The sequence below is a fragment of the Macaca fascicularis genome, chromosome 12, assembly GCF_037993035.2.
Source record: "Macaca fascicularis isolate 582-1 chromosome 12, T2T-MFA8v1.1".
NCBI lineage: Eukaryota > Metazoa > Chordata > Mammalia > Primates > Cercopithecidae > Macaca > Macaca fascicularis.
Window position 1 is genome coordinate 109,796,351 of NC_088386.1, and position 12,197 is coordinate 109,808,547.

General features: G+C 35.7%; 1 protein-coding gene across 4 annotated transcripts in view; it reads left to right on the plus strand.

Moving 5' to 3' along the window:
- SPAG16 (sperm associated antigen 16) overlaps window positions 1-12,197 on the plus strand; it is a 1,157,251-nt gene that overhangs the window by 649,747 nt on the left and 495,307 nt on the right. For all 4 annotated transcript variants that reach the window (XM_065526049.2, XM_045368377.3, XM_045368378.3 and 1 more), the window contains one exon: window positions 3,445-3,630. In XM_065526049.2, coding sequence (XP_065382121.1) covers window positions 3,445-3,630 — 186 coding nt within the window. The remainder of the gene's footprint in view (window positions 1-3,444; window positions 3,631-12,197) is intronic.

The following is a 12,197-nucleotide window of genomic DNA, read 5'->3' on the forward strand; positions in this document are numbered from 1 at the left end:
AATATTTGTTTTTTCATTTGTTTCCAGATTTATTTCCCAATTCATTTACTCTGAATTTTGCTGTTTCTTATAAGCTTTTTAACCCATCCATTGATTTCTTAATTTCAATAATTTTATTTTTAAAATGTATAAATATATATTTTTTCAGATTTGCAGATTCACGTTATAACCTTATGTGGTTTGTTCTTTTTATTGTATCTGTTATTTCCTTATATGCTTACAGTTATATTTTGTACCCTTTAATTATAACAACTAGTGTCCTTCAGGGTATATGTATTTGTTAAATGTATTAGCTCATCCTCAGTCATGGCTTCTTATTTCCGATTATGTGTTTGAGAATAATTTTGTAAGCTCATACTTGGTTGAACTTTATTTGCAGAATTTCGAGTAGCTAATTTCTAATAACTTGGGCTGTATACCAACAGCGTGGATCCACATTATTAGTCAGCTCAGGTTGCTATAACAAAATAACAGAGACTGGGTAGCTCGAATAACAGAAATTAATTTCTCACAGTCTTGGAGGCTAGAAGTCTAAGATCAGAGTGCCAGCCTGATCAGGCTCTGGTGGGGCCCCCCTTCTTGGCTTGCAAATGGCTGCCTTCTTGCTGTGTCCTCACAGTACAGGGAGAGAGTTACCTCCAGTCTCTTCCACTTATTATAAAGGCCCTAATCCCATTATGGGGTCCCCATGCTCATGAGCTTGTCTAAACCTAGTTATTTCCCAGAGGCCCTGCCTCCATATACTGCCACGTTGGAACTAGGGCATCAACATATGGATCTGGGGAAGGGGTGGCACAAACAATCTATAACATTCACTTTTGCTCTTTTCAAGAGCTTTGGTTCCTTCTATTTGTGTGGAGCCCAGGGAAACTCTGATCTTTTGCATCTCTTAAAACACACCTTTTTTGTTTTAGTGTACCATTCTTTTTCTCTCTCTTGATTTCTCTCGGCCCTGAGAAATGGCCTTTATTTTTTCATGAACCAAAGGTACACAGTTTTCCATATTTCAGGCCATGTCTTTCGAAAAGTAAAACCATTTTGAAAGAATATTCAGAAATTTATATTTGATATATTTTAGGTTTAGTATATGAGCTCTAATCTCAATATATTAAAAACTTATGGGAATATTGTTTATATTTATTGTTGACTAAAAATCATTTATGGCACTCACAAAGAAATAATACTGCTTCATTCTAGTTGTAATTATTCCAGTGTGATTTTTTTTTTTTTTTTTGCCTGGCACATGGTTTAAAGCACAAGAGCATATAAAACTTATATGAGACAGTTTTTCAACAACAGGCAGAAACATACCACAATAATTTTTATCTTGTGCTAATATTTTGGTCCATAATAACATGATACCCACTGGAAAGATAGATTTGAGAAAGATGCATGCTTAAATAATTTTTAAATTTTTTTACATGTATGTTTTTAGATAAATGTATTGTTCAGTCTTTAATATTAAAAACTAAAATTCTGAATGACAAACATATGTGCAAACAATTGTGGCAAAACCAGTTTTTATTGATGAAGGGACTAGCTGCCATTTGGTGATTTTTCAGCTAGTCAAATTTGAATAATCAACTGGATCTCCTCTCCAGTTGATTATTTTTTTTTTTGAGACAGGATCTTTCTGGATCTTTTTTTTGAGACAGAGTCTCATCCTGTCCCCCAGGCTGGAGTGCAGTGGCGTGATCTCAGCCCACTGCAAACTCTGCCTTCTGGGTTCAAGTGATTTTCTGCCTCAGCCTCCCTAATAACTGGGATTACAGGCATGTGCCACCACGCCAGCTAATGTTTTGTATTTTTAGTAGAGATGGGGTTTCACCATGTTAGCCAGGATGATCTCTATCTCCTGACCTCATGATCTGCCCGCCTTGGTCTCCCAAAGTGCTGGGGTTACAGGCGTGAACTGCTGTGCCCAGCCCCTTGGATATTCTTTTCTAACTCAAATGAGAATATCTACACTATATAATCCACCTTCTCTCCAGAAACTTCAAGCTCTTCCTCTCTCATGGTGACTGTTTCTCTGCTGCAGATAAAAATTACGTTTCCCTCTTAACTGAAAAATATCCAAGCCTATGAGCAAGAAAACAAATTTTTTTTTTGATCCTATTATTCCCTTTGTAAGAGATGCCAGGAACTTTTTCTTCTTCATTTGTAGCATAATTTCACTCATGCATGCATGCATTTATATATTTACTTACTCTAAAGCATTTACTAAGCACTTTAATTGGTCAGTCATAGGCTTGATGCTGTAGAAACAGAGATGAAATGCAGTTCTCCATCGTAAAACAGTCTGGCAGGGAGGAGGAGGATAAATAAGTGGTTTATTACAATTTGATGAGAGAAAGTACCTAAGAGAACACATTTAAAAAGCATGCATTGCAGAAGGATGTGTAGAAGATGATGGAAGTAAAATTTTCTTGCAGCTGATGTTACACACACACACACACACAACCAACTAGATGTTTCTGTTAGTGTCATTGAAAACTACTCATTTCTTTTTTTATTTTTTATTTTTTAAGACTGATTCTTACTCTGTCACCCAGGCTGCAGTGCAGTGGTGCGATCTCAGCTCACTGAAACCTGTGTCCCCTGGGTTCAAGCGACTCTCCTGCCCCAGCCTCCCCAGTAGCTGGGATTACAGGCACGTGCCACCATGCCTGGCTAGTTTTTGTATTTTTAGTAGAGATGGAGTTTCATCTTGTTGACCAGGTTGTTCTACAACTCCTGACTTCAAGAGATTCGCTGGCCTCGGCCACCCAAAGTGCTGGGATTACAGGTGTGAACCACCATGTCCGAGCCTGACACCTACCCATTTCTTAAACTAGCTTTTGTGTCCACCACTTGAAAGCCACTGCTTTGAGGTCTACTAATTACCAAAATGCAAAATTGAATGAGTCATGCCCTTAAACATCTCTTTGATCTCTCATGATCTAAATCAAGATATCTCATTCCTGATTCACTTCTTCCTTCATCCAAACTTCACTCCTGAAGCACTTAATTAATCTAAACATAAGCAATGCTGACTTACTGTTTCATATTGTATTATGTTTTTGAAACTGATTTAGCCCATCTCTAAATTTTTATTGTTCTGAGGTCCGATTATCCACAGAGCCTAATATATACAACGCTGAACCAAACAAACACTTGGTAACGAAAACACTAATTTAGTGAATTAATCTAGAAGAATCTAGAAGAATTAATCTAGAAACTGCACAGCAGCAGTTTCTCTCTTCAGCTTGAATTACTAAGCAAGTCAAGTTAGCAATTGTGTAGACCCAAATAAGATAATAATATTTAGTCATTTAGATATGCCACTACAAGTAGAAATAAATCAGATACATACACATACACACAAATTACTCATAGAATGCAGTATTCATAAAACTTAATTATGTTACTTTTTAACAAACTGTGTTTTTATGTTTTTGCAAATAGTGGCAACACATTGGCTACTTCAAGTGGTGACACTACAGTTAAATTATGGGATCTATGTAAAGGCGATTGCATTTTGACCTTTGAAGGACACAGTCACGCAGTATGGTCCTGCACGTGGCACTCCTGCGGCAATTTTGTGGCTTCCTCCTCACTGGATAAAACTAGCAAAATCTGGGATGTTAATAGGTAAGCAGTACTTTAAACATTACTAATCCTCTGTGTTGATACATACACATAGGTAAAGTTCTTTTTTTTTTTTTTCTCGATGCTACCCCTGGGAAACATTAAAAGAAACCGTTAGTTGATAAGATTATAGAGAGTTACTTAAATAATCTTTGTGAAATCCATTTCTAACTCCATTAATCTTTGTTGATATAATAATTTCTTTCTAAATATAAGTATCAAGATCAAGCCTGTGTAATAAGATTAGAATTGCTTCATTGGAAAGCTGTTTGTTTTAAGCAGGATAGAAACAAATACTTCTTTTAAAGAGTTGGATTTTTAGTTCTGCTTTCCACGGGCTTGTTGTCGCCCTGTACTGTTAAATTTCATAGTTTAACGAACATAAATCTAACAGAACTAATTATTTTCTTTATGCTTAATTTGTTATGTTGTGATATGCTTAATTAAATGTTTCTTGTTAATTCATAAATTGTAGGAAATAGTACATTGTATTGTATGTAAAATCCTATACATATGTGGATTTGGAAGTGTTATGTTTTGATTTTAATTCAAGATAGACAAAGTCATTATGTTTAAAATATTGAAATTACTATCACCCATATATTTTTGGTATTCATTACATTCTGTTAGTTTTGCAAATATGATACAAAGAGGTAAATGTAGCTACTATCAAATATGCTAACTCCTTCAGCTAAGCGGTTATATATCATCCATCGAACTTTCTCAGTAGTCTGTGGTCCCAGCTCTGGAAGGGCCTCCATCCAATCAGAGGAACACCCATAACAGCAGAGAAGTGCCCTCTCCTCAGAGGACTGAGGTTCCATTTTGAAGGTCCCCCCTTCAAGGGTCTACCTTATTCCCTGTGTTCACTCAGTCCTAGGGGTGGTAGCTCTTTCTTGAAGTTGTTATCTCCATGATAACTTTAATGTTCTCTTTTCTCTTTTTTAGTTACTTAGTTAGAAACTTTATTCAGTTTTTACCATCCTGTATGTGAAATTATTATTGTTACAATGATAGGTGCAAGTTCCGTTTCCTGATAAGTCCTTGAAAGATCTAGGGCATTAGTGGATAAGTAGCATAATCCACCTGAGTCATAAAGCTATAGCTAAATAAAATTAGCATGCTCCATAGGAGAAAACGTGATTGTGAACTACATATTTTAGACCTGTGTCTATCTGAAATAGTGACAATTTCAGATAGCTTTTAATTCTCAGATGGGTACTTACTGTTTATCTAGAATGTCTAATCATGTATAATTCTTTATTATATTTCTATAAGATGTGACTGGATTTCATAAATATTATAATAGATCAATGGAATTTTAACACTAGTATTTAATTTGAATTTTGTATCACTTTTGACTTGGTTGAGGATCTTAATAGAAAACAGTGATCTATTCTGAAATGTGATATGTCTTTAGAACTCTTAACTACTCAGGGTGTTTAAAAGCAAACTATGGTTAAAAAACTAATACTCAGTAGTCTCAGCTCTACTTGGAATGATTTCAAACACTTTGACTTGACAACTTTTCTTTATGACCCTGGTATCTAAATAATGACTTCCCATTGGTACCCAATAAATCTTGATATAACAGATCAAAATTGCTTCTGATTGATGCCAAAATTCTTTAAACTTCAAGTTTCCCATCACTGTCAAAAGTTCACTTTCATCATCAAGGACAAAAGAAAAAATTGTACTAATTTTGGCATTGAGGCAGTGGATAAGTATTGACAAATAAAGTAGAAATTGATTGCTTCTATAGTGGCTATTGATATGCCTTTCAGAGTCACAAAGTACCAAGCTCTAATTTATAATTACTCTCAGATCAATACTATATAGGTATGTCTAAAACTAGTGTCTTTCTTCAAAATTTCATAGATTATTTGAACTGGCTTTGTTACTTAAGGCAAGAGATTATTTGCCTTGATAAGATGGGTGGTGGTGGAGCTATGCTATGCTGTGTCATATATTCTTGGCTTGATAGTGCATATATATATATATATGTTTCAGAATTGGACAATACTTGGTAAGAACATCCATTTAGTTCCTCACCAAAAAGTTGGATCACTGTGAAACATCAACAATACAAAAAATTTCATATCAAGATTCATATATACTGAGTGTCAATCAGAATCTATGAACAATTATCTATGACACTCAGTCTGAATAATTCCATATATATATATTCCATATATATATATAATTCCATATATATTCCATATATATAATTCCATATATATAATTCCATATATATACTCCATATATATACACACACACACACACAAACACATACACACACACACACACCAAGTCTTACTCTGTCACCTAGGCTAGAGTGCAGTGGCGCAATCTCAGTTCACTGCAACCTCTGCTTCCTGGGTTCAAGCAATTCTCCTGCCTCAGCCTCCCGAGTTGCTGGGACTACAAGCACGCACCACCACACCCGGATAATTTTTGTATTTTTAGTAGAGATGTGGTTTCACCATGTTGGTCAGGCTGCTCACAAACTTCTGAGCTCAGGTGATCCGCCCACCTCAGCCTCCCAAAGTGCTGGGGTTGCAGGCATGAACTACTGCACCTGGCCATGCTGCACAGTTCTTAAAAAATAACAAATTTATATTGGTAGACAGTATTAGTCACCAGAGAAGAAAGAGTTTGGAATACATTCTTCTCTTTTCACACCCATCCTTTCCTTCAAGCTTCTGGCTCAGTCTTGAACAGCCTTGATTGGTGTTCTATCCCTATCCCTGCAACTGTTTCAGAATTGGACAATACTTGGTAAGACCATCCATTTAGTTCCTAACCAAAAAGTTGTATCACTGTGAAGCATCAACAATATAAAACATTTCAGATCAAGATTCATATTTACTAAGTGCTAATCAGAATCTGTGAACAATTATCTATGACACTCAGTCTAAATAATTCCGTACTCTACAAGGTTTCTGTGAATAATTAACAGTAGCTTTATTATTATCTTCTGAATGATCAGATATATAAATTGTTACGTATTTCACTTAGTGGTCATTTGAAAACATACATACCAGTGTAACCCAAGCAGAGAGTGCATGGCACATGGTGGTTTACTCACATAAAAGAATAAAGAGTGAATCAACAAGTAAATATGGCGAAAGTATTCTAAATATTCTCCCTGTCCCATCCACATTCAAACTATAATATAATTACGCTGTCTTATCCTACACAAATCAATAAAATGATGAAAATGGGACAGAAAAATCAGAAAATATCTCAGCTATAAAAAATAATTTGTATTTCTTTAGAGGCATTTAGAGGCATTTGTGCATAACATTAATCAATAAGTATTCATGAAATGACTTAACAGTATTGGCCTGTGTTATAGACGTAAGACAATTCTCATACTCAACCATTGCCTTCAATGAGATTACAAGTAACTTAAAATGCAGCAATTTTGAAGCAATAAGGGAATATGCAAAGCATCTACCATTTATATTTATAATATCAGATCAGGTATTCTAGTTGACTCCTGGCTGCTTTTCTTCCAAGGTAGCTGGGTATTCGGCTGAGCAGTTATATCACACTGTTACTCTGATATTTGGAAGGCAGACCATGTGCCTGCTTTGCTTGTAACTTGAAGGAAAAGGGGTTGGAAACAGTCAAAATGTTACTGAATGTAGCTCTTCCAGCTGTTTTAACAAGGTGTTACACAGGCAAGAATTGGGTGGTTTGTATCAAGGACAGTAGGAAACAGACGGACTTGTAAAATTCAACAGCTTCTTGACCCCAAATGTTGGGAGATAAATCTGTGGTCCTTATTTCTAAGTGCATTGTGTCTGATGCTCTTGCAATTACATGGGAAGAAGAAAATAAAGAATGTTTAAGAACTATGTTTACTTTAATTTGTGGTTACTGTGGCATTGCATTGCCTGGAAGCAACTATATTAGAAACCTATCAATTTTTGAGAGAATTGGATTGACAAGGAAACTATGAGCCTATCCTTAAAACCCCCTGACTCTTCAAACAGTGAAACAGTCCTCAGAGCCCCAAACTTGCATCCAAAAAAAGTGGACTTGTATTTTTGCACAGTTCAGAAGGCAGGCAGAGACCATAGCTCCAATCTCAATATGGCCACAGAGGATAATGAACAAGAAGGAACCTACAATGGAACTAAGCCAGAAGCCACAAAGAACAATGGGGAAAGGTGCTCCTCTGGGAGACAACCATGGTCCAGTCAAGGAACTTTCCTCAGTACCATGGCAAAGTTCCTCATGATGCCTGCCTACTTTTTCACTATTTGGACTAGTGATGCTTGTATGTTTCCCATGTTTCTATTTTCTGTATTACAGTTTATACCGTAGTTATTCTGTCCTTACTTCACAATGGTACATCGTGTTCATGGTGGCGATGGTGGTGAGAAGCAAAAAACTTGTATTTTGTTTCGTTGGTTACTGTATAATGCAAGTGACACTGTTGAACCAAATGATGCAGATTGTGTGTCAGCCACAGATCATGAACTGTGAGACAGGCAGTAACTGAAGAAGAGATCTGGGGATGTTTCTTTTTTTGCTTGTGGAGGGAAGAAAGTCAGTGAACATTCTATATGTGGAAGAAAGGATGACACAGCCAAACTGTGGCAGAGACTGTTAGCTTTTCACTAGAATCCACTTTCTCCTTCTTCCGTGTTAGTTGGGCACTTGGCTGTATATCTAAATGATATTTCTTGGCCTCAATTAGTTAAGTATGTCTATGTCACTAAGTACTATACAATAGAATATAAGTTAAAGTAGCAGGCACTGTATCGTTATTCTTCCTGCCTTGTGGTGGAATGGAATACCAATGACAATGAGCACAATAATCTTAGAAGCCTATTATTGAAAATGACAGAACAATTGTCAAGCTGCTTGAAGTAAAGCCACCCCTGTTTTGTAACTCCAGTTAGCCTGCAACATTCTCTGGACTCTCCAGCAATAAGAAAATACACTTTAGCCTGGGTGGGGTGGTTCACGCCTGTAATCCCAGCACTTTGGGAGGCCAAGGCAGGCTGATCACAAGGTCAGGAGATCGAGACCACCCTGGCTAACACGGTGAAACCCAGTCTCTACTAAAAACACAAAAAGTTACCTGGGCATGGTGGTGGGCACCTGTAGTCCCAGCTCCTCGGGAGGCTGAGGCAGGAGAATGATGTGAACCCGGGAGGTGGAGCTTGCAGTGAGCCAAGATCATGCCACTGCACTCCAACCTGGGCAACAGAGTGAGACTCCATCTCAAAAAATAAATAAATAAATAAAGACACTTCTACTTGATTTGAGACATTATATTTCCAGTCTATTTGTTACAGTATTTTTGCTTGCCTAGTCCACCATAGGCACCCATGAATACTTTTCAGGTGGTATGTTTTTCCCTCATGACATATTATTAAGGCAACAAAGACAAGCTCTGAAGTGTTCTCAAATTATTTGAAGTAGTAGTAATGGAAATTTTGTGCTGATAATAGATGACCAGTCTACCCCCTCTTTTTTCTTCTCTTGCCCCTTCTTTCTTCCCATCTTTATTGTCTATTTCAATGCTGTTGGAGTCCATGAAGTCCTGCTTGCCAATAGCAACATGTGTAAGTTGAATGCTTGGTTTACATGGAGGTAATGCTTGTAAGACTAGTTATACATTATAAAAATATGCAACTATAAGTGTCTCCATGAGTAGGACACTGTTTCAATAATGCTTTCACTGAAATAATGAAAAACACCAAGAATTTAAATTTTATATAGCATTGACCACATTTCCTGATAGGAATGAGTTTTGCTCATTGTAGTTAAGCTGTTGGAATAAAAATAGTACCTTCCACATGGTTGACCTCACAGGTTTATTTATTTGATTATAGATCCAACAAATATGCATTGAGCACTTCGTTCTATGCCTTATTCTAGTTACTAAGCTATAATATTGAGTAAGATAGACAATAACTTCTGCCCTTATGTTGATGGCATTATTTCGGGAGGCAGAAAAGAAGCCAAATGAAAAATGATAATAATTAATAATTACATATAATATTTAGAGCTGACAAATTTTGTAGAGGAAAAATAGAGCACAGAAGGTGAAAAGGTATAGCAGGCATTGAAAAGCTTGCAATTTTAAACAGGAAGGTCGAGAAAATTCTTGTTATAAAGTTGACATTTGGATAACCTGAATAAGGTGAAGCAGCAAGCCAAGTAGATACTTGGGAGGAGAATATGCCAAGCTCTTCTGATCAGGAAGCTTTCCTATGGTGGTAGCATGACCCATGTGACTGCTAAGCAGCAAAGAGGCCAGCATGACTGGAATAAAGTGAGCAGATGAGAGAATGGTGGGGGTAAGGCAGTTAAATGAGTGTGCACATATAACATAGGGCCTTATAACCCCTGTCAATTCCTTTGACCTTTAATGTCCATGAAACAGGAAATCATTAGAGCGTTTTGAGCAGAAGAGTCTCAATCTGTTTGACATTCTAATAAGATGACTCTGGCTACTGTTTTGAGATTAGATAGTGGCAGAGGAGGGGTGGAAGCTTAAAAACAGGTAAAAGACCAATTGGGGAACTATTGTAACAATCCAGCCCAAAGATGTAGAAGGTTTTAGCCATGAGAATAGTGAAGGTCAGAAAAATTGTATTCTGGATAGATTTGAAAGATAAAGACAACAGGAGTTTCTGAAGTACTGTGAATTGTGAGAGATAGAGAAAACAAATGACCTGTTACATTTTCATACAACTGAAAGGCAAAGGCTCATTCTCTTTATACTGGGACACTAATATAAACATTATAAAAGGCTTTTCCAACCAGGTGTATCAACTGGTGATCCAGAAACCGTGACAGAATGAGGAATGTCTTCTCATTGTTCATCTAACATTTCCGCTGAAGAAAATGGAATGTTTCACTTCTGCACACTTCCTAGCATCATTTCATTTTTATTTTAGTAATTATGTAGCCAGTCATAACCCCTGTGCTGGATGAGATGACAGAAACAGAAGTCTATTTGTAAAGAAAACAGATCAATTAAGAAAGAGGAGATGTGAAATGTTAAGATTGTTGTAATGAATCACCTTCTGTTAATGATATATACTAATATTTTGAAGGGGAAGGCAAATAATGCATGAAAGTGGACTCTCAAATTAAAGAAATGTTCTTATTATAAAACCAATAATAATAAGATAGCACCAAACTAGTAATACAATGGAGTTTAGTATTTATAACACACAATGTTCCATTAGTATATTTTATGTTCTTTATGTTTCATTTGCAAAGTTGGCTATGCTAGCAAAGGAGGATATATTGTATAATATGAATGGGTTTAAAACACCATAATGTAAGAAGAAGTATTAAGACTCAAGGGCATGGATTATTGGTACATTAATACCTGTCTTATATTGTAAAGATCCCCACTTTGCCTTCTTATACTTAAAAGGGCACCCAAGGTATATATTAATAGACTGTCAAAGTAATGCTTGAAACATAATTATGTTACATTATAAGAAATAGTAAGATACTTAAATTGACCTCTTGTGATCAATCTCTCCTGTTACACCAGGATAATTAATTATTACATCTTCTTGGATTTTCAAGTACATTCAAATGAATTATTCCCCCTTGACATATGGGCTTGAAATGATATCTGAGTATTATGGAGCATAAACACATAAATAAGCACAAAAAGTGAAGAAAACAGAATACAGCATGTATTTTTTCATTTCCTTTCCCCCCAAAATTACATAATTAATAAACACTATTCAAGAAGTATCTACCTTATGAAGAAAATTGTATTAAAGCTAAAGTTCAGATTTCATTTAGCAAGTTATGATTGAAAAATTGAGAATCTCTTACATTCAATATGGCTTTGTGTGTATGTGTGAAGAATGGCTCAAGCAAGTGTCCACTGCAATAAACTTGATGTGAATGTTCTTTGATACCAGTATACATGGATCAATAATTTAAAAAAAGGTAAATGTCATTAGGATTTTAAAATTCATCCCTATTCCTTTCTACAGTAAATGCTATTACATATCAATGAATTGTATAATTTGGATCTAACATACTACATAAGGTACACTTTCTGTTTGTTGTCTCATAAACCAAAAAAAAGCTATATATTAGACATAATTAGAACGAGTACAAATGAAATTAAAGATATTCCAAAAAGAGTGAATATATATATATATATATATATATTTTATGACATGATAAATTTCTGCTTCATTACTGCCAACCGAAGCAAGAACTTTAGCATGTAAAATATGCAACACCTTTTCTCCAACTCTACACAAAATAATCTGGTCAATGCGTAAGTCTTAGTCCTCCTCGATGCTGATGACTAACAGGGTTTAGTGTATTTCTGCTCTAATGTATGTTAAAATAAAACGATATGTAGCCATAGTCCACCTGAGGTAAAAAATGAAAATCACGTTTGTTTTATATTTAAGATTTAATTGTACATGTATGCATGTGTGTGTGCATTCTCACACATTTATGTATACTTATTTGTATTGATGACGTGAGTTTATTCAGCTCAAAATTAATTATAGAGTGGCAAAAACTAATTATTTAACTATCTTAAATATTTTAAA